The following is a 23,153-nucleotide window of genomic DNA, read 5'->3' as shown; positions in this document are numbered from 1 at the left end:
CGCTAAAACAACATATCTACTCTTTATATAGAGAGGGACATGTGATTTCAGCAACCAATGGCACAAGAACTTGGGTCTGGACATTGTGGATGGTTCCTGCGATATGATTGGCTATCAGCAATTTGTGCACATTAAGTTAGGGAGAAAAAAAAAGATTAAAAGCAAGCCCGTCATCTGAGCTCTCCCCACACCCTCCCCTCATCAAACACATCCCCCCACCACTATCCTAGCCAAAGTGTTAAAAATACTTTAGTGGCAACGCAATAATTTCCCGCACTTTTACCAACTGTTTACCTAATTTTGCAGATTTTAAGAAAAAATGTTCTTGTGTGTGATCGCGAATCCAAATGTGCCATATTCGTGCCGAATTTGAAATTGACGATTGTTTTGTGAACATATTTGCTCATCTCTAATAATTAATTGAAAGGTGTGTGTTCAAAATAATAGCAGTGTGGAGTTCAATTAGAAAGGTCAATCATTCTGTGAAGAAACAGGTGTGAATCAGGTGACCCTTATTTAATGGTGAAGCCAGCACATGTACATGCATTTCTCCTTGAAAGTATGAGAAATATGGGTCGTTTGAAACCATACTTTGATTAAAAAGTTGATTGGACAGGGTAAAACTTATAAAGATCTGCAGACAATGTAGGCTGTTCAGCTACAATGATCTCCAATACTTTAAAATGGAAAGCAAAGCTAGAGAGACTTTGAAGAAAACGATAAACTATCATTCGAAGGGATCGAAGAATAGCCAGAATGGCAAAGGCTCAGCCAATGATCAGCTCCAGGATGATCAAAGACAGTCTCAAGTTAACTGTGAGTATTGTGACAGTTAGAAGACGCCTGTGTGAAGCTAATCTCATAGCAAGAAGTCACCGCAAAGTCCCAATGTTAAAAAAAAAAAAAAAAAAAAAGTCACGTACTGAGCGGACACAATTTGCCAAAGAACACATCAACTGGCTTAAAGAGAAATGGAGAAATATTTTGTGGACTGATGTAAGTTTGTTCTTTTTGGGTCCAAGTGCCGCAGAAAGTTCATCAGATGACCCCCAAACTCTGCATTCAATCCACAGTACACTCTAAAGACAGTGAAGCATGGTGGTGAAGCATCATGACATGGGCATGTTTCTCTTACTACGGTACCGGACTTATTTACCGCATACCAGGGATCATGGACCAGTTTGCATATATTAAAATACTTGAAGAGGTCATGCTGCCTTCGCTGAAGAGGATATGCCCTAATCACACCAGTAAATGAGCAAAATCTTTGTTCCAGTCCAACAAAATTGAGGTTATGGAGTGGCCAGGCAAATCCCCGGACCTTAATCCGATAGAACACTTGTGGGGTGTGCCGTTACTGAGGCAAAGCCAATAAATGCCAAAAAATTGTGAGATGTAGTCAAATCATCCTGGGCTGGAATAACAGTTGACAGGTGCCAGAAGTTGGTTGACTCTATGCAACAAAGATGTGAGGCAGTTCTAAAAAACTGTGGGTATACAACTAAATATTAGGTTAGTGATTCACAGGAATGCTAAATCCTAAAAAAAAGTGTACATATGTGAGCTTGTAAAGATAAATGCAGACACTGCTATTTTTTAAAACACCCCAATGTTCATTTTTTGTTTTCTGTAAACTAGTTAACAATTATATACAATTCTCTTCATATCTTGAATTAGAAAACAGCGTGCAATGTTCCCAATGCATGGAAATAAAAACTAGTATAACAATTCTGTGCTTAACTCATGTTTTTGAACACACTGCTATTATTTTGAACACTACTGTATCAGTATTATGTTACTTCCTGCTCGGATGGGGAGGGCGGCAGACACTACACAAGAGTCTCGCCCAGTGTACTGCAGCCATTGCCTGCCACAAGTAACCCTATAACTCCGCAGCTGACGCTTCTTCTTCCTCTTGTACCTGAGATCCAGGTGAGTCCAAGCTCTCTCCACGCTTCCTTTTTCTCTTTCAGAAACTACTGTTTTGGAAATCCTTTTCCTTATCATAAGGCCATGTTCACATGTTCCGTATTTGGTTAGTATCTGTCATCCAAAACAAGGAGTGGGTGAGAAATAGTGTTGAGCCACCCCCGTAGTGTTCGAGTTCGGTTCGGTTCGTCGAACACCCGTGTGTTCGCCGAACTGTTCGTCGAACTGTTCGTCGAACACCTTCGAACACCGTTAAAACCAATGGCAGGCAAACAAAAACACATAGAAACACATAGAAAACACCTTCAAAGGTGTCCAAAAGCTGACAAACTGCTCAGAAGACACAACTAACACATGGAAAAGTGACAAGTACATATAGTCATGCGAAAAGAAAAGAGGTGGAGGAGTAAAAGGAGGCGGAGACACAGATATAGGCATGTCATGCCCTTCTAAAATCCAAAAAGTGAGAAGCCGAGACGGCCAGTCCGCTCCTGCCCGTGCCACCTCCGTGTCGCCGGGTTTGTGCCAGAGCCGCGGTGAACCCTGACGGCCAGCCCCCCTCTCCCAATACTGGTGCCTGTCCGCTGGTGGGTCGAGAGAGCCCCCCTGTGGTGGAGGCAGCTCTAAGCTTTTTAATTTAAATTGTCCCTCTAATTTGAATGAATACACTTTAAATCCATTTACAAGGATCTATTGGAGGGCAAGTCTCATGCCAGCAGCCGCGTAATTCCAGCTCCAGTAGCGTCCACTAAAGCTGCTGCAGTTAAAAAGCTTTTATAAGGATCGAGCTCGGCTGTCCACCGCAAGGCATCCTAGTGCCAGTCCCAGCCCCTATGCCTTGGGGTGCCTCCTGATGCTCTTCACTAAGTATCCCGTGGTCCCGAAGCATTTCCTTTGAAAAAATTAAGTGTCCAAACTACAGGTGGTGTAGCTTGCTTAACAGCCGGGATAATCCGCTGACTAGCAGACACTGCTACTAGGCACAAAGTATTTCCTGGGCTAGATGCAGTTAAAAATTTGTAAGTAGATACTCTCGTTGGATGCTGAGAAAGCATTCCATAGAGTCTCCTGGCACGCCATATATGATTCTCTTAAAAAGCTTGGGGTAGGGGTCTAGGGGACCCTTTTATAGCCAAAATCACGGCCCTGTATCACAATACGTCACCTAGGCTGAAGATAAATGGAACTGTAGCACCGAGGGCTCGGTTGCTACAGACGTATTGCACCTCACCCAGAGGTGTGATATCTCACTCTCAGATAAGGATGGAGTGTGGATCAGGACCTGACACCTGCATGCATTACACCACATTGCCGTGGGGCAGGGCGACCAATATGCCCCTGAGATGGGCACGACAGTCCCTGTCCCTGGCTGGAGTGGGGGGAGGGAACACTGAGGAAGGGGAACCCTGCAGTGCAGGAGCAGGGAGGAAGCAGTTCCTGGGTGCATTGAGAAGGGAGTATAAAAGGTGGGCACCATCTTAGTTCAGTGCAGAGAAGTCTGAGCAGAAGTGGCAGGGAGCAGGGGCTCTGCATGAGCTCTGCTCCGGAGGCGGGCCTAGTAACAGAGGCCCAGGCCTGCAATAGGGAGAAGGAAGGAAGAGGAGCGGAGAAGGCTCCAGGAACGTGGAATGAAGGGATCCCAGGGGTGCGGACGGGCGAGTCGCCACCGCACGCTCGAATCCACCTGCGTGGAGGGGTCAGGCCAAAGGGGGAGACCGGTCCCCGAACTAGTGGAGGCAGGAAACGACCCTCAGCTAGAAACCAGAGGCTCTGACATTTTATGTGGCGCAGCCCCTTGCTCCACCCGCTAGGAAGGCACCACATAGGGTCAGGGAAACTGGCGCCAAGTTTACCAAGAGGAGGCCCGAGGCAGCCGGACAGAAGTGTTGGTAAGAAAGGCCAGACAAAGGACACACAAAGGGGGTCCTGTGAAGCGCTCCAAAGTTATCTGGGAGTTGTCTGAGCCCCTCACCTGGTGAGCACAGTACGACGTGGGCAGCCGTTACCTGCAGACGTGGTCTGGATAATAAGAACTGTGAGTAAAGGCCCTGAACTGCATCACTGACTCCGTGTCGTTACTGCTGCTGCCCTGCACCATCACCCCCATCCTCCGCATACACTGCCCTGAGGCTATACTCCTCCCGTGGGGAGTTATGCTACGCTCTGCTGCACCCACAACACCAGCCTTAGCGGTCTGCCCTGTAGCGGCGGTTCACTCTGACCGCAATCCACGGGTGGCGTAGTCGGACATTTAAACATCAAAACCACATAAATAGTTCCGCCACTGGTTTGACCGCCCTGAGCCACGGAACCGGATCACCGCCACGAAGACTACAACCACCAGCATCCACCAAAAAGGGTCCGGCTCCGGGTGTCCCAAGGCCCAGGGGGTGCGTCAGAACATTTTCATCACCTTTCACAATCACCAATGGGACAAGGCAGGGATGTCCTCTGTCCCCTCTCTTATACATCCTAGTGACGGAGCACCTGCTCTCATCAATTCGCCATAACCCCAATATTAGGTGGATTGAGGTGGGAGGCACCGAGTACAAGTGCTCTCTATTTGCTGATGATGTCCTAGTATATATCACTCAATCACATATATCCATCCCTGCTGTTATGGCTGAAATAGATCACTTTCTTACATGGTAAAATTTTAAAATCAATGCAGCGAAGTCTGAGGCCCTCGATGTCTCCCTCCCTAAATCCATATAGGATTCCATCCAGTCCAACTTTCCCTTTGCCTGGCCCTCACAGGGTATCAAATACTTAGGAATTCCTATTCATAGAGACCTCTCCCATCTATGTTATCTTAATTTTGGGCCCTTTATTGAACAATTCCATACAGACCACGGTTGGCAAGTTGGAACTGTGAGATTCACTACGTGCACCACTGGTATTTTGTGGAAAAGCACATGTAAGATTCTGCAACAGTCTCTGCTGATACTCCTGCATGCGTGCATCCCTTTCTATGGCAGGAATAATTTCTGCAAATTTACTTTTGTACCGGGGATCTAACAGTGTGGCAACCCAGTAGTCAGGATTATTTCTAATTCTCACAATTCGAGGGTCATGTTGCAGGTAGTGCAGCAAGAAGGCACTCATGTGTGTTGCGCATCCAGGAGCACCAAGTCCCTGTTGTGTTGGTGGCGAGGTAACAATCATGCTTCCTTCCTCTGTCCTCTCCCCCCAACCTCGCACAACAGAAATGTGATCAAGGTCTCCCTCATCTGATGAGTCTTCCATCAGTTCGTCCTCCACTTCTTCCTGGGCTCCTGCACCTTCCTCACTAGTTTGGCTGCTACCATGCGCCCTGGTAAAATCATCTCCCCCACCCTCACATGCCTGCCGCCCTGGTGCTGCCGACCGTCTGGACCTTGCAGATGTTAGCCCTTCCGCATACAACTCCTCCTCCTCTACTTCCTCCACCTCCTCTTGTGCCACCACCTGACTCCGAATTCTGTTTAACATGTGCTCCAGCATGTAAATCACCGGAATAGTCATGCTGATAATGGCATCGTCAGCACTAAACATCTTCGTCGCCATTTCAAAACTGTGCAGAAGGGTGCATAGGTCCCTGATCTGAGACCACTCCTCCAGCGTGATTTGCCCCACCTCTGAATCTCGTTGGCCCAGGCTATACGTCAGAACGTATTGCACCAGGGCTTGTCGGTGCTGCCACAGTCGCTGCAACATGTGCAGAGTTGAATTCCACCGGGTAGGCACATCGCATTTTAGCCGGTGAAGTGGCAGGCCCAACGACTTCTGTAGAGATGTAAGTCGCTGAGCTGCGGGATGCAAACGGCGGAAGTGAGCACACAGCGACCGTGCCCTCTGCAGAAGGCCATCTAGTCTGGGATAGTGGGCTAAAAATTGCTGGACAACCAGGTTCAACACGTGAGCCATACAAGGCACGTGTGTGACATTGCCCCGGCGAAGGGCCGCACCCAGGTTTGCAGCATTGTCGCACACGGCCTTCCCTGGTTTCAGGTCCAGTGGAGACAACCATTCATGAAATTGGTTCTCCAGAGCTGACCACAACTCCTCAGCTGTGTGACTCACATTTCCCAGACATTTCAATGTAAAAACCGCCTGATGACGTTGAGCCCTACTGCCAGCATAGTAAGGAGGTGTGCAGGATCCCTTCTGCGCAGTTAGAAAGCTTGTGGCATGACCAGACAGGCTTTGGGTGCAGGTGGAAGACCGAGAGGAGGTTGAGGAGGCAGAAGCAGTGGAGGAAAAATGACATAAAGAGGATTGACGCACAACTCGTGGGGACGGCAAGACTTGGACAGCAGCCCCTTGTCCTGCTGTCACCATAGTTACCCAGTGCCCAGTCAGCGACATGTAACGCCCCTGTCCATGCCTACTCGTCCAAGTGTCTGTGGTGAAATGCACCCTGTCACACACAGAGTTTCTCAAAGAAGCGGTGATGTTGTGTGCGACATGCTGGTGGAGCGCAGGCACACCTTTCTTTGAGAAGTAGTGCCGACTGGGCATCTGGTACTGGGGCACTGCGACGGACATAAGGTCTCGAAAATCCTCTGTGTCCACCAGGCGGAAAGGCAGCATTTCTGTAGCCAAGAGCTTGCAGATGGTGAAATTCAACCTCTTAGCTTTCTCATGGCTAGGAGGAAATGGTCTTTTACTTGTCCACATCTGAGGGACCGAGGGCTGGCTATTGTGCTTAGACGGGGTTGATAAGGGTGTCCCCGGCAAACTGCCGGTCTGTGAGGAAGATGCAGGCGGACATGTTAGGTTGCCTTGATCCAAAGGTGGTGCTATCGATGTCGGACAGCGCTCAAGACCAGCTGGTGTTACCACCTCCAAAGAAAATGATGACCTGCCAATCACGCTGGCTGTTGCGGGTAAAGAGGTGGCAGGTCTGCGCCCCAAAACAGGTGTGACTGCTGTCCCCCCAGTCACAGAGGATGAAGAGGCCGCGGATGCACAAGATATGGCAGACGGTGGTTGGCCCGGCCGGCTAGACCGCATTGTAGCACACTGAGCTTCCCACTGCAACTTATGCTTCATGTCCATGTGCCGGTTCATGCATGAAGTACTCAAACTATGTATTTTTTGGCCTCTACTTAGCTTTTGCTGACAAATGTTACAGATAACACGAGTTGGGTCATCTTTATCGATCTGAAAAAATGCCCAGGCTATGCAAGGCTTAGCACCCATGCGACCTGAAGAGCCACCACGACTTGTGGTGAGAGGCAGAGTTGTGTTTGAGGATGCAGTTGTTGACGTGCTTCCAGTACTACGTCTCTGTCCAGGAAGGCGCAACCTGACCTCGTCGTCACTAGCATCTTCCTCCACCTCCTCTACTGACCTCATCTCTTGGCTGACTGTGGGTTGACAGTAAGTGGGATCTCCGACCTCATAATCATCACCCTGTGCATTATCACACCCGTCGTCCTCAGAGCCAACCTGTTCCTGCCCTGACAAAAAACTAAAGTTGTCGCTCCAATCAGGTATTTGAGTCTTATCATCGTCTTCCTCATTGTCTCCACCAACAGGAGTTACAGTTTGGGAATGAGGGTCTACATTATGGTCAGAACCTTCTGCGTCTGGTCCTGGATCCGACTCATAAAGATTCTGGGCATCAGTGCAGATCATTTCCTCGTCTGGATTCACAGAAGCGCTGGAGTCGACCTCTGATTCCCAGGCTATAGTATGAGTAAACAGCTCTGCAGACTCAACCATCTGTTCTACCTCATACTCAGACGGGCAGCTGGAGATTTGGGAGCTGTGAGGAAGCAAGTGCGATTTGGGTGACACCTTTGAGGACTGGAGTATTTGTGATGTTGAAGTTGATGTGGAGGAGAGCCCACTTAAAGGAGCACTTGATATCCGTTGAAGCACCTGCTGTTTTTGTGCCTCATCTGGAATTTGTAGCGATTGGCGTGGCCGTAAGAAAGGGATCTTATCACATTGTCCGCTAAAAGAAGTAGACATTTTAGTTTGGCTGGAAGATGGTCTTTCTTCTGCACCTACCCCACGGACACAACCTTTTTTCCCCTTCCCAACACGCCTATTCCCCTTTCCACCAGCAGCAGGCCTTTTTCCACTCATTTTGGTGGTTAACTAATTCACAACTCTGGAGTTGTTTGCACAAAAAAACAATGGATGGTAACCGAGCAGAGCTGAGTGGCCAAACTGTGGTATTAGGCCAAAACTATTGGCTGGGTTAGATGCAGAAAAAAATTATTTTTAATTTGCAACCTGATGGAGGTCAGTATAGATGGACTAATAGACCAAGTCCCACACACCGCTAGAAGCCCAAATATTTTTTCAGAGCTAGATGCAGAAAATTTTTTTATTCAATTTGCAACCTGATGGAGGTCAGTATAGATGGACTAATAGACCAAGTCCCACACACCGCTAGAAGCCCAAATATTTTTTCAGAGCTAGATGCAGAAAAAAATTATTTTTAATTTGCAACCTGATGGAGGTCAGTATAGATGGACTAATAGACCAAGTCCCACACACCGCTAGAAGCCCAAATATTTTTTCAGAGCTAGATGCAGAAAAAAATTATATTCAATTTGCAACCTGCTGGAGGTTAGTATAGAAGGACTAATAGAACAAGTCCCACACACTGCTAGAAGCCCAAATATTTTTTCAGAGCTAAATGAAGAAAAAAAATATTTTTAATTTGCAACCTGATGGAGGTCAGTATAGATGGACTAATAGACCAAGTCCCACACACTGCTAGAAGCCCAAATATTTTTTCAGAGCTAGATGCAGAAAAAAATTATTTTTAATTTGCAACCTGATGGAGGTCAGTATAGATGGACTAATAGACCAAGTCCCACACACCGCTAGAAGCCCAAATATTTTTTCAGAGCTAGATGCAGAAAAAAATTATTTTTAATTTGCAACCTGATGGAGGTCAGTATAGATGGACTAATAGACCAAGTCCCACACACCGCTAGAAGCCCAAATATTTTTTCAGAGCTAGATGCAGAAAAAAATTATATTCAATTTGCAACCTGCTGGAGGTCAGTATAGAAGGACTAATAGAACAAGTCCCACACACTGCTAGAAGCCCAAATATTTTTTCAGAGCTAAATGAAGAAAAAAATTATTTTTAATTTGCAACCTGATGGAGGTCAGTATAGATGGACTAATAGACCAAGTCCCACACACTGCTAGAAGCCCAAATATTTTTTCAGAGCTAAATGAAGAAAAAAATTATTTTTAATTTGCAACCTGATGGAGGTCAGTATAGATGGACTAATAGACCAAGTCCCACACACTGCTAGAAGCCCAAATATTTTTTCAGAGCTAGATGCAGAAAAAAATTATTTTTAATTTGCAACCTGATGGAGGTCAGTATAGATGGACTAATAGACCAAGTCCCACACACTGCTAGAAGCCCAAATATTTTTTCAGAGCTAGATGCAGAAAAAAATTATTTTTAATTTGCAACCTGATGGAGGTCAGTATAGATGGACTAATAGAACAAGTCCCACACGCTGCTAGAAGCCCAAATATTTTTTCAGAGATAAATGAAGAAAAAAATTATTTTTAATTTGCAACCTGATGGAGGTCAGTATAGATGGACTAATAGACCAAGTCCCACACACTGCTAGAAGCCCAAATATTTTTTCAGAGCTAGATGCAGAAAAAAATTATTTTTAATTTGCAACCTGATGGAGGTCAGTATAGATGGACTAATAGACCAAGTCCCACACACCGCTAGAAGCCCAAATATTTTTTCAGAGCTAGATGCAGAAAAAAATTATATTCAATTTGCAACCTGCTGGAGGTCAGTATAGAAGGACTAATAGAACAAGTCCCACACACTGCTAGAAGCCCAAATATTTTTTCAGAGCTAAATGAAGAAAAAAATTATTCTTAATTTGCAACCTGATGGAGGTCAGTATAGATGGACTAATAGACCAAGTCCCACACACTGCTAGAAGCCCAAATATTTTTTCAGAGCTAGATGCAGAAAAAAATTATATTCAGTTTGCAACCTGATGGAGGTCAGTATAGATGGACTAATAGAATGATGCTATGCCCAAAAGATTTTACTTCACTAGGTGCAGTAAAAAAATTGGTATTCTATACACAGGTGGTATATCTTGCAACACAGATAGGCTACTCCACTGACTAACGCACTCTGCAATAGGCCAAAAAGGATTAGCTTTGCTAGATTCAGCCAAATGCTGTGAAAAAAACTTGCACAGCACTGGCACAGACCTGCCTGGCAAAAACTGATAGGAACTGATGTAACCTAGTCCTGAAAAGGACTCCAATTACAATTAGTCTTTACTCCCACAATCTATCTATTTAAGAGCACAGACCTGCCTGATAAAAGTCGTAGGAAATGCTGTAACCTAGTCCTTAAAAGGACTGCAATCACAACTATTCCCTACTCCCAAGCTATCTGTATATTTGTGCGAAAATTGGCTTGAAATTAACAAGGTATAGCGCACACAGCAACAGCGGTGCCGTCTAACACGCAGCTGCAGCAGTGAGAAAATGGTGGCGACGGGGAAAATGGCTTGGTCTTATAGGGCAAGGACATGTGACATACACTGCCAATCACACATGCCCTTGCTTGTGTGAAAAAAAGCACTTCGCTCCGTGTGTGCGCTGCTGATAGGCTGACAGATTGCACCTCCCCACTGCAAATGCGGGAAAGAGAAAAAAAAATGGAGATCTTCATTGTTCCTGCAGAGATCCATCCCCTGCCCCTCCCCCCGCCCCGCTGTACACTCAAACTGCGTATTAACATTAATTTTCATCATTACTGAGAAAAAATCCAGTTATGATTTTGGTGCACAAACAGTTATCGAACATAACCTCGAACAGCCGAATTTTTCTCAAATTGTTCGTGTTCGCCGACCGGCTCGAACACCGCCCAAAACAGCTCGAATTTGAGATTGGCGAACAGTTCGAGTAGAACAACGCTCATCTCTAGTGAGAAATACTGAAGTGGTGTTATGTTTCTATTATACTTCTCCCCTGATTGTTCCATAGCTAATTTTTGCTCACAAATTCTAATTTAAAATATTGACCAAATACTGAATGTGTGAACATGTCATTAGAGTGGGCTGTTTGACTAATCTAATAGTATGGGTGTCACTAGTAGGTTGTAAGCCAGATACTGTGCACTCCATGTGTGTGACCAACTCCCTATACAATCCTTTTTTGTGTGCAATTTTAATACTAAGCAATCACTCCCTCCATGAATTGGTAGGCTGTGGTCTCATCAGTATTTTGCATCTTTGTTGACGCCATCTTTATTATATGGGTTTGCTGCATCCTGATAGTCCATTAGTTCTGTGACCTGGGCAGGTAAATACTGTTCCCCTCATTTGCTGTGCACTTTAATGTAAAATCCCTTCAGTAACAGTTCTCTCATGAACCTCTTGGCAGTAGACTCATAAGTCCTAGTCATATCTCCTCAACAACAGTTTTCTTATTAACTCCCAAATCCCAGCAGTAGTAGGTCTGGGGTCATGCAATGATCTAGCTTGGGGCTACAGGGGCCGTAAGCTTGGAGCACGGAGGATGGAATGTAGACTCGTTCCCTTAGATAAGCCAGACGGCTGTGGACATCTTCTGGTAACCTGGTTGGTCTGTAGATGGGGTTCAGCTGCAGGGTTATCTTATCCCCTTACACGCTGAGTAGCTGGGCGATTAGCACTTAGTCTGTGCCTCTGTCCTCTACTCTCCAGGATCAAGCTTTCACCAGTCTGTAATGGTGGATCGCACACATCTCTCTGTCTACAGATAGCTCCTCCTCTTCTATGAAGAAAAGAGGAGTAAAGTTTGATGGAAGTTGTAGTCCAGGGCAGTGCAGCAAAAGAAGCTTAAACCCCTTCACCTGGGCCACTTTCCATTTTTGCCCTTTCGTTTTTTGCTCCTCTTCTTCACAGAGCACTTTCTTATTTTTTTGTCAATATAGCCATGTGAGTGCTTATTTTTTTGCTGGACGAGTTGTACTTTTGAACGACACAATTGGTTTTACCATATCGTGTACTGGAAAATGAGAAAAAAATTCCAAGTGCGGGGAAATTGCAAAAAGAAATTGCAATTCCACAGTTGTTTTTTTTTTACCCTGTTCACTAGATGCTAAAACTGACCTATCGTCATGATTCCCTAGGGCGTTACGAGTTCGTAGATACTAAACATGTATAGATTATTTTTTAATTAAGTAGTAAAAAAAAATCCAAAGTTTGTTAAAAAAGAAAATTGTTATTTTCCGAGACCCGTAGCGTCTCCATTTTTCAGGATCTGGGGCCGGGTGAGGGCTTTTTTTTTGCGTGCCAAGCTAACATTTCTATTGATACCATTTTAGGGTAGAAGCAATGTTTTGATCACCCGTTATTGCATTTTATTGCAATATTGCGGCGACCAATAAAATGTAATTCTGACGTTTAGATTATTTTTCTCATTGTGCCGTTTACCGATCAGATTAATTCTTTTTATATATTGATAGATCGGGCGATTCTGAACGTGGCGATACCAATTATGTGTATATTTGATTTTTTTATTGTTTCATTTTGAAGTAGGGGCACATGACAGCTGATCAGATCAGCTTTCATGTCCCCGGAAAGGTGTGGGCTCATCGCTGGAGCACGCGCCAATGGGAGATACACAACATGTGCCGTACATGTATGTCACATGTCGTGAAGGGGTTAATGTCTACTGCTGTTAATGTCTGTATAATCCTAACATCAGTAGTCTCTATACACATAGCTCCCACTGCAGGTGTTACATAAATATGTGTGTGTTATGTATTGGCAGGAGTTGGACTCTCATAAGATGTCTGCACCGGTGAGCCCGAAGCCCACTGCAGGAAAATCAATGAGAAAGGGGTCTCCGCTCACTGGTGCCGACATCTTATGAGAGCTCAGGGCCCGCAGCATCGCCCCACTCCGGTCACCGCTGGCCTCCTGAAGCAGCGACCCCCCACCCCGGTAAGGTACCATTAAAACGGACTATAAGATGCACCACCAGTTTATTTAACATTGATTTTTTCCTATTTTCCACCACAAAGTTTGGGGTAACATCTTCTAGTCCGGTGCGTCTTATAGTCCGCAAAATACAGTGTATATATGACAGGCTGTGATTATAGAGCCAATTTACATTATATTGTATTCAGTTGTGTTTTTATTAGATATAGATGCAATTTAATATGGTTTACAAAAACCTTTTGCTCCACAAGGAGAGATGATATGTTTAGGCGAACTCCACTCACTCACTCCACTCACGCCTTGTGTTAGTCCTTATTGAGAGAGACGTAAACCTCTTGTCAATGTGCTGAGATCCTGAGTGTTTATATCGCACAGAGGACGAGAAAGTGTAAAGGTTACACGTTGTGTACATATAAGTGCCTCTCCCTTTACTTAGATTACAGACCACAATGGAGCTGGAAGTATCTGGGACTCTATTCCTCGTCGTCTTGATCAGCCTCGTCCTGTATTTCTTCACATGGAGGAGAAATCTAAAGCGGAAAAATATGCCCCCTGGACCACCGCCGCTGCCATTACTGGGCACCATGCTGCATGTGAGCACTAAAGAAATGCCCCAGTCTCTGATGAAGGTGAGTCTGGGTTTACGCTGTTTGCACAACATGTCCTGTATTTCTGTATGTCATAGTACTTATGCTACATCCCACAATCTCACTAATCCGTGTACAGAATACTTATTTTTACAGTTTTACTTACCCTTTTGAGACCCAATGTGGCTCCAGGTGGTAATAGTTTCACCATCTTTTTCTTCTCATGGATGTCACGTTGGTCCAGACTTTGCTTCATTGCAAAGGTTTTTCCGTAGCCTTTGTCTTTTGAAGGTTTTAATGGAATGAGAGAATGTGGTTTTTGAGGTTGAATTTCGTTATGTGTGATTAGCCACAATTGACAAACAATGTCCCAATGGTATGTTTGCCCCTGCTTTTCATGTCATAAAGGACTTGCCACTTTCTAATAGGACATAAAAAGGCAGTTACTATTAACCATGGGATCGTGATCCTGGGGCTCCCACTGCCAAGCAACATTCATGATCCCCTGATAGCAAAGATATAGTGAGAAGGATTTGAGTGTTGTCAGTGTTGGCAGCAGCTCAAACAACTCCTTATAAGCTGCAATCTGTATGGACTCTGTCACTCCATTGGCTCCCTGCAATGCTGTCGTGGTCAGCTAATGGTGGCTATATGTGAAGGCCTAACAATTACCTCTAGTGTGCAATAGATCTAAACCCAATATAATACAATGCCACATGCACAATGTATTAGGAAACTTGTCAGTATAATGGCAGGTATATATGGCTGTAGATTCTCTCATCCGTGAGAATCGGGGTGATTATGCAAATCACACTCTGGTCAGACTGTCAGAATAATGTAATCCAATTCTCTCGGATGAGAAGATGATAGAGAAAAAAATTCTCCATTCTGTGAGGCGGCAGAAATCAGACTAAACTCAGATGTTATCCAAGTGCAGTCTGATGTATATAAGTATGTGTTAAGGATTACGCTTAAAAACAAGCGGCAGTGAACATCAAGTAAAACAAAAGAGAGACTCCTGGTGCTTGGCACTTTGGAGAGATTTTTCAAGCTGGAAATGTCATTTTGAGTAAATAATGTGCAGCTGAACCTGCCCTCCTCATATGACACATCCAGCAATCCCTCTATCTTGACTTTGACTCAGAGGGTTATTCTCATCTTCATAGATGGATGTTGTAGGATACTGTTTGTGAAACTGAGCTCTTTTGCAATGTACTGCTTATTGAAATTTGATGTCGTTCTATCGATTTGATGTCGTTCTATCGATTACAGCCTGTAAGCGTCAGATAGCTTGATCCGACAAGTTTCAGTCTCTCTGCACTTCCCCTATTACATATGAAAATCTGTGTCTGCCAACAGCATGGTAGAGTACTCAGTTTAGATCAGGAAGACAGGAGACAGAGCAGTAGAGTGCTCGAGAAGATTGCACTCTTTTAAAACCACATGTACGAAAAAAAAATTTTGCCTGGTCTTGAACTGGAGAATTTATTTTTATTGTGTCTCTTCCAGCTGAGTGAGACCTATGGTCCGGTGTTCACCATCTACATGTCCTACTTGCCTGCAGTGGTCCTTGTTGGCCATGATTGTGTGAAAGAAGCTTTGATAGAGAATGGAAATATGTTCAGTAAAAGAGGACATTTTGAACTGGCTACACTGCTCACCAATGACTGCGGTGAGTAATAGATCTTCCAGAGAGACAATTAGATTTTGAGTAGCCAAATCACAGTAAGAGGGTTTGCATAATTTAAAAATGTTATACAGCCTGGACTTTCTATATTATAACCATAAATGTGCAGGGGATTTACGACACTGTATAGAAAACACAAAAAAACTGCTAAAATGTTGATGTTGAGTGATTCTCAAATTCAGTTTGGTCAAATTTGCTCAATTCAGTGGCTAGAATCAACTCACATTCAATAAATTCGGTGTGACTTAAATCTACAGGAAAGAGGATAAAAATATAAAATCTTATACTCACTCTTCTCAGCCCTCCCCACTAATCTCTTCTACCTGCCCAGTCCCACAATCATCCCCTATTTTTTTCTTCTTTTACCTGCTGGTCTTCCAGTGGGCACTTCGGCTCATGCTCTTAAAAGCAAAATGGATGCCAATTGCCCATTACTTTTCTTGGACGGGGGGATAAATGCAAAGTAAATTTATAGGTCAAAGTTTGAACTTGCTTGAATCCATAAAATTTTGGTAAATTTTAAAGAAATCCAATTTTGCTCATATCTCCTAAATCAGAGAATTTTGTACCAAAAAAATCCACCATATTAGAAGATGGTTATTAATTTTAAAGAAACACATTTTTTATTGTTATTAACTATAACTATTGCTTTATAATCTCAGGAGTGGTATTCACCAACGGTGATACATGGAAACAGTTACGCAGGTTTTCCCTTACCACTCTTAGAAATTTTGGAATGGGGAAGAGAAGCATTGAAGAATGTATACAAGAAGAAGCGCGTCACCTGATGGAACAGCTTGAGAAAACTGGAGGTGAGCCAACAAAAAGTAAAAATAAGCCTGTGAGCGCATACTAGTGATTGGTCTTAACCCCTTTTCCAAGAAACTTTTTTTCCTTCGACATAACTATATTAGGGCTTGTTTTTTACAGTACGATGAGCTTTTGCAGTTTAGTTTTTTTTTTTTCATTTGTATAAAAAATATGGTTGAGGTTACGAGTTTCTAAGACGACTAATTTTTTATAAATTTCTTAGACCTAAACGAGGACTTGTTTTTTATTTGGTGGACAAATGTTATTATTATTATTATTATTATTATTTATTATTATAGCGCCATTTATTCCATGGCACTTTACATGTGAAAAAGGGGTATAATACAAGAACAATTACAATAATCTTGAATACAATGTGACAGCGACTGGTACAGGAGGAGCGAGGACCCTGCCCGCAAGGGATCACAATCTATAAGGGATGGGTGAGGATACAGTAGGTGAGGGTAGAGCTGGTCGTGCAGCGGTATGGTGGAGCGGTGGTTACTGCAGGTTGTAGGCTTGTCGGAAGAGGTGGGTCTTCAGGTTCGTTTTGAAGGTTTCCACGGTAGGCGAGAGTCTGATACGTTGGGGTACAGAGTTCCAGAGTAGGGGTGAAGCACGGGAGAAATCTTGTATGCAATTGTGGGAGGAGGAAATAAGAGGGGAGTAGAGAAGGAGTTCTTGTGAGGATCGCAGGTTGCGTGCGGGTATGTAACGGGAGACTAGGTCAGAGATATATGGAGGAGACAGGTTGTCAATGGCTTTGTATCTCATGGTTAGGGTTTTGAACTGGAGTCTCTGAGCAATGGGGAGCCAGTGAAGAGATTGACAGAGAGGAGAGGCTGGGTAATAGCGGGGGGACAGGTTGATTAGTCGAGCAGCAGAGTTTAGGATAGATTGGAGGGGTGCAAGAGTGTTAGAGGGGAGGCCACAGAGCAGGAGGTTGCAGTAGTCAAGGCGGGAGATGATGAGGGCGTGTACTAGTGTTTTTGCAGATTCATGGTTGAGGAATGTGCGGATCCGGGAGATATTTTTGAGTTGGAGTCGGCAGGAAGTGGAAAGGGCTTGGATATGTGGTTTGAAGGAGAGTTCAGAGTCCAGGGTTACCCCAAGGCAGCGAGCTTGAGGGACTGGGGAGAGTGGGCAGCCATTGACGTTGATAGATAGGTCAGTTGGGGGGGTTGAATGAGATGGCGGAAAGATGATGAATTCTATTTTGTCCATGTTAAGTTTTAGAAATCTGACAGAGAAGAAGGATGAAATAGCAGACAGACATTGTGGGATTTTGGTTAGTAAGGAGGTGATATCGGGTCCAGAGAGGTAGATCTGTGTGTCATCAGCATAGAGGTGATAATGAAAGCTGTGAGACTCTATGAGCTGTCCCAGGCAGAAGGTGTAGATGGAGAAAAGCAGCGGTCCTAAACTGGACCTTGGGGGACACCGACAGATAGGGGGCGAGATGAGGAGGTGGTGTGTGAGTGGGAGACACTGAATGTCCGGTCTTTTAGGTATGAGGAGATCCAGGATAGGGCCAAGTCTGTGATGCCGATAGATGAGAGTCTGTAGTAAGAGGGAATGGTCCACTGTGTCAAAGGCAGATGACAGTTCTAGGAGGAGGAGGATAGAGTAGTGTCGCTTAGATTTGGCGGTTAGTAGATCGTTGGTGACTTTAGTCAGTGTAGTTTCAGTAGAATGGTGTGGTCGGAAACCAGATTGTAGGCGGTCGAAGAGGGAGCAGGAGGAGAGGTAGGAGAGGAGATCAGAATGGACGTGTTGTTCCGGTAGTTTTGAGGCATAGGGGAGAAGTGATATGGGGCGATAGCTAGACACAGAGGATGGGTCAAGGGAGGGCTTTTTGAGGATGGGGGTGATTGAGGCATGTTTGAAGCATGAGGGGAAGACACCAGTTGTTAGTGACAGGTTGAAGAGGTGGGCTAGGGCTGGGATGAAGATAGTGGTAAGGTTTGGGATGAGGTGGGACGGGATTGGGTCAAGTTTACAGGTGGTGAGGTGTGATTTGGAGAGTAAGGAGGAAAGTTGATCTTCAGAAATGGTGGAGAGGGTGGTTTTGGAGGAAGAGGGTTGAGTAGGTGTGGGGAGGGGCTGTGGGGGCTTTAGGCAAAAGCTTTGTCTGATGGTGTGAATCTTCTGCTTGAAGAATGAGGCAAAGTCTTCGGCTGAAATAAGAGGAGAGGTAGGAGGCACTGAGGGACGGAGGAGAGAATTGAAGGTGGTGAATAGTTGTTTGGGGTTGTGAGACAGGGAGGATATGAGAGATGTGAAGTATATTTGTTTTGCTGCAGTGAGTGTGGACTTGAAGGTAGTGAGGGACTGTTTGAATGCGATGAAGTGCTCATAGGAGTGGGACCTTTTCCATCTACGCTCAGCAACCCTGGAGGCCCGTTGCAGTTCTTTAGTTAGGCTGGTGTGCCAGGGTTGTCTGTTGATTGTGCGAGCCTTGGTATGTGTGAGGGGGGCGACTGAATCGAGAGCTGCAGCGGTTGTGGTATTGTATAAAGTGGCAGCAACATCTGCATCATGTAAGGAACTAATGTCTGTAAAAGGGAGGAGGGATTCAGAGAGTGAGTGTAGGTCAAGGTGTTTGAGATTTCTGTGAGGGTATGCAAGTTTGTGGAGTGGGGATTGTTGCCCTGAAGAGGAAAGAGAAGAGAATGTGAGTAGGTTGTGGTCAGAAAGAGGGAGAGGTAAGTTAGAGAGGTTAGATAAGGAACAGAGGCGGGTGAAGATGAGGTCCAGTGTGTGGCCGTCTTTGTGGGTGGGTGTGGAAGACCACTGAGTAAGACCAAAGGAGGAAGTGAGGGATAGAAGCTTAGAGGCAGCTGAGAGGGAAGTGTCAATGGGGATGTTAAAGTCGCCCATGAGGATAGTGGGGATGTCAACGGAGAGGAAATGAAGTAGCCAAGTGGTGAAGTGGTCAAAGAAAGTGGTGGTTGATCCTGGGGGCGGTAGATGACAGCCAGTTGGAGGTTGGATGGGGAGTAGATGCGCTCGCAGTGCACTTCACAAGAGGGGGGAGTAATTGAGGGCGGCAGTGGGATATGGGTGATGGAGCAGTTTTCTCAGAGGAGGAAACCTATTCCTCCACCGTGCTTGCCGGTGGGGAGGGGGGTATGGGAGAGGTGGGATCCGCCATACGAAAGTGCAGCAGGAGAGGCTGTGTCGGAGGGGGTGAGCCAGGTTTCAGTGATGCCGAGGAAGGAAAGCTTGTTAGTGATGAAGAGATTGTGAATGTAGGAAAGTTTGTTGCAGATGGAGCGAGCGTTCCATAGAGCTCCTATTAGTGGGAATGTTCTATTGGTACCATGTTAAGATTTATACTGTACATTTTTGATGGCTTTTCACTATATTTTTTGAGGGCATGCAATTAAAATATAGTAATACTGGTGTTTTAATTTTTTTTTCACTTTAAGGGATTTACCATACAATAGTTTTATATTTAGATTGAACTTTTATTGATGCAGCATTACCAAATATGTTGATTTTTTTTTTTAATTTCTTAAGCTACATTTCCCACGATGAGTATTTGGTGACTTTTTGAAGTTGTAGATCTTCTGCAGTTAAATTAGGTTACTTGCATTTTGTTCATTGCTTTTTTTGTGTACGTTTTTTACATGCATTTTTTTTGCTGCGGTTTTTGACATGGTTTTTGTCTCAGTTTGGTATATCATGTTTCAATTTTTGGATTATTCCTGTTTCTTAGCTTTAATAAAACTTTACTGATAAAGTCATGTGCGGATTGCTTGTGTTTTTAGTATGTTTCTGATGCCTTTTTTACCTGAGGATTTTCCTTATCTCATTCAAGTCAAATTAGGAAAGGGGAAAATCCGCAAATAAAACGCATATTTAACACAAGAAATTGAAGTTGCAGATTTGAACCATGCAATCTTTATAGCCTTGAACTTGGTTGTCTCGTCACACCAAAAAAAAATTTCTAAATAACATTTTGCTTATGTTAGCATCATTTTTAACTTTTTGCAATTTTTTTGTATTAGAAATTTATTAGAAAGGATGTTAAGAGATAAGGTTACCAACAACTTTTTTTTTTGTAAGGAAATTTAGAAATCCTAATTTTATGGAACTATTCAGTTTTTAGGGGCCTGAATAATGAGGAAAATAATGATTTGATGCAAAATTGGCAGCGTAAGTTTTCTCACCTACAAAGAATGAAGAGGTCCGTAATTTTTATCATAGGTACACTTCACCTGTGAAAAACAGAATCTAAAAATAAAAAACAGAAAATCACATTTTATGATTTTTAAATAATTAAATTGCACTTTATTGCATGAAATAAGAATTTGATACAATAGAAAAACAGAACTTAATATTTGGTACAGAATGCTTGGTTTGCAATTACAGAGGTCAGACATTTCCTGTAGTACTTGACCAAGTTTTCACTCAGTGCAGCAGGGATTTTGGCCCACTCCTCTGACGCGCCCCTGGGCCTGCTGTGTCGTGCGGCATCGCGCGCACGGGGGCTTACCCGGAGCCGGATCAGATGGGGGTAGTAGTCTCGTGGCGGTGACCCGGTCCGTGCCCAGGGAGTCAAACTGAGCGGCAGTCTTTAGCAGTAGATGTTAGAATGTTCGACTACGCCACCCGTTGAATGCGGCTATGAAGCCGCCGCTGCAGGACAGTCCGCTGAGGCCGGTGGTACGGATGTGCAGCGTGGATGGTATAACCCCCAACGGGAGGGGTATGGCCTCAGGGCAGCAGAAGTGGATGATAGTGGTAGAGATGGTGCAGCAAGGAAGCTCAGAGACGTGTGGTGCAGTTTCAAGGCTTTTACTCACAGGTGTTGCTCCGGTCACTTCGGCCAAGAGTGACCACCCGAGCCGTGCTGCGTCCACCAGGTGCGGGACTCGGCCAACTCCCAGGCAGTTCCAGAGCGTGGTCCTGAGCTCCCCTCTCTTCCTTCCAACTGGCCGTCCTCACCAGGGACCCACCTATGTCCGGCTTCCTCGGGCCTTATGGGGCAAAACCTCTCTCCGGTTTTCCTGACCCTATGTGGCGTGCCTTCCTGGTGGATGTGGCGAGGGGTCGTGCCAAAGCTTGATCACGACCTCCGGTTCCTGGCTAAGGATGATTTGCCTCCACCAGCTTGGGATCCGGTACCCTTCTCTGCCAACCCTTCACCCGTTCTTGTTCTCTTGTGGGATCTCAGGGTTCCCTCTACTCATGCGTCTCTGGGCTTCTCTTGGTGTTCCTGTTCCTTCTTCTCCTTCCTCTCTCTGCCTCAGGCCTTCACTCCAGGCCTGGCTCTGGAGCTGGGCCCAGCCGGAGCCACAGCTCCCTGTCAGCCCTCTCTGGCTGAACTCTCTCTCAGAACCGACCCTGTCTCAAGATGGTGCCCACCTTATATACTCCCTGTGACACCCGAGCCCAGGTCACAATGCAACCATGGGCTCCTCCTATGCCCAGAGTCCCTCCCCTGACTGCTCCTACACTACTGGGATGTTCCTCCCCCCCTCCCACTCCAGCCAGGGACAGACGCTGTCGTACCTGCACATCTATCTGGTGGGAGTACCGTTGTTCTGTCCCCCGGAAATGGGATGAGTGTAGTGCATGCAACAAGCTGAGCTCAGTCCCACCCTCCATCCTTACCCGGGAGTGGAATACCACACCTCTGGTCTGAGGTGCAATACCCCTGTAGCAGCCGAGTCCTCGGGGTGCTACATTCCCCCCTGGTAAACCACAGCACGTCCTCGGGCTGTAAAAGAATAAAACAAAACATATAAAATTTTTAAAGTACACACTAACATATAAAACATTATAAAAAACATTATCAGAAAATATAACGTTACGGGTAACTTCTTATATTATCATTTTAGCAGTATAAATTTTCAATATAAAACTCTTTTATATAAAACGTTCTTGTTCTTCCGGCCACGGTGCAACTTGTGACCGGGTTAAGTGCAACAGTCACTAATAGAAAAAACAGTTCCTTATAAAACCAGAAGGGGGCGCTTTAGGAAGCGCAACTATTTACAGGGTATGGCCGCTCTCAGTCCTTGGCCAGTGGGGATAGGGGAATGGCTGCTCACAGTCCTCAGCCTGGTAAGGGATAGGGGCACACAGGAAACAGTTCTTTTAAACAGTTTCACACTAGTCCCAACGGGGACCACACTCCATTTAGCAACAGTTTCCACACCCTGACGGGTAACTATATACAGTACTTTGTTTATGCTACTTCCCTTCAGTAGCGGTGTTCTCTCCGTGCTCCCTCCTGAGGGTAGTCTTCAGACCCGTCCGGGTCCTCTTGGCTTTCCTCATACTGCAACTCCTCCTCAGTTAGCCGGTGTACGTGAAGGGCGTACGGTCCTTCGGCACACTCATGCCGGGTGAAGCCTTGCGGCAGGGTCTGGAGAAGGCCGCTGTTGATGACGCCCGGGGTCAGAGGGTGAGACTTTGGGCCTGGGCTGGTGGTGGCGGTGCCCAGGGCTGGAGGGCTCGGCTGCAGGGCTTGTGGCGGGGTCTGAAGCAGGTCGGTGTCTGCAGCGCCCGGGATCGGCGGCTCCACCAGGGGGCCCGGGAGCAGGCTGACGCTGGCAGCGTCCGGGACAGGGAGACTCCTCTTACCTGCTCCCGCGACCGCTCCTGCGTCACGCGTCTTCTCCTGGCGCTGGTCGGGGCCGGCGACGACTGGGGCACTGCCGATGCTAGGCAACTTAGTCTGCTGCCGGTCCGCCATCTTGCTGTCCGTTCCTGGTGTCCTCCTCCCCCCTGGTGGACCGTGGCCTACCTTCCGGAGATCCTCTTCCGTAGGCCGCGGCTCCGCAGTGGATCGTCAGGGTTGAGGACCTTCCGTCGCGCTCCTGTGACGTCGGCGTCTGCTGGGCTCCTTCCAGGACCTTACGCAATGTCCGGATGTGAGGCGGAGCTTCAGTTCTCGCGCGCTTTCAGAGTCCACGCCCCTCTTCTTCCCGCGCGGCGTCTTCAAGATGGCGCCCAATGGCGGGAAAACTCCACGGATGGCGGGAAGAAGGCAGAAGATGGCGCCGGATGGCGGGAAAACTTCGCGGATGGCGGGAAGAAAGTAGAAGATGGCGCCGGATGGCGGGAAACCTCCACGGATGGCGGGAATCTTCACCACTGGTAAGTTTGAACAGTCTTTTTCAGGCACGCAGTACCCGGTGGTTGCGGGCACGAGATCCTGCCGACTACGCCAAAGTTGACGCGCCC

The 23,153-nt window shown here is 45.8% G+C and overlaps 1 protein-coding gene across 1 annotated transcript in view; it reads left to right on the top strand.

The window, feature by feature from the left end:
- The first annotated feature begins 1,802 nt into the window (after nt 1-1,802).
- The window catches only part of LOC141154971 (cytochrome P450 2C20-like), a 30,673-nt gene continuing 9,322 nt past the window's right edge, over nt 1,803-23,153 (top strand). Inside the window, exons 1-4 of the mRNA XM_073641552.1 lie at nt 1,803-1,932; nt 13,306-13,498; nt 14,966-15,128; nt 15,806-15,955. Of these exons, the coding sequence (XP_073497653.1) occupies nt 13,319-13,498; nt 14,966-15,128; nt 15,806-15,955 (493 nt within the window). The 5' untranslated portion in view covers nt 1,803-1,932; nt 13,306-13,318. The remainder of the gene's footprint in view (nt 1,933-13,305; nt 13,499-14,965; nt 15,129-15,805; nt 15,956-23,153) is intronic.

The sequence above is a fragment of the Phyllobates terribilis genome, unplaced genomic scaffold (assembly GCF_046119375.1).
Source record: "Phyllobates terribilis strain yellow unplaced genomic scaffold, ASM4611937v1 Scaffold_7__3_contigs__length_470593459, whole genome shotgun sequence".
In the NCBI taxonomy this organism is placed as follows: domain Eukaryota; kingdom Metazoa; phylum Chordata; class Amphibia; order Anura; family Dendrobatidae; genus Phyllobates; species Phyllobates terribilis.
Note: the sequence above shows the minus strand (reverse complement) of the source record. Positions and strands in the feature narration are given on the sequence as shown.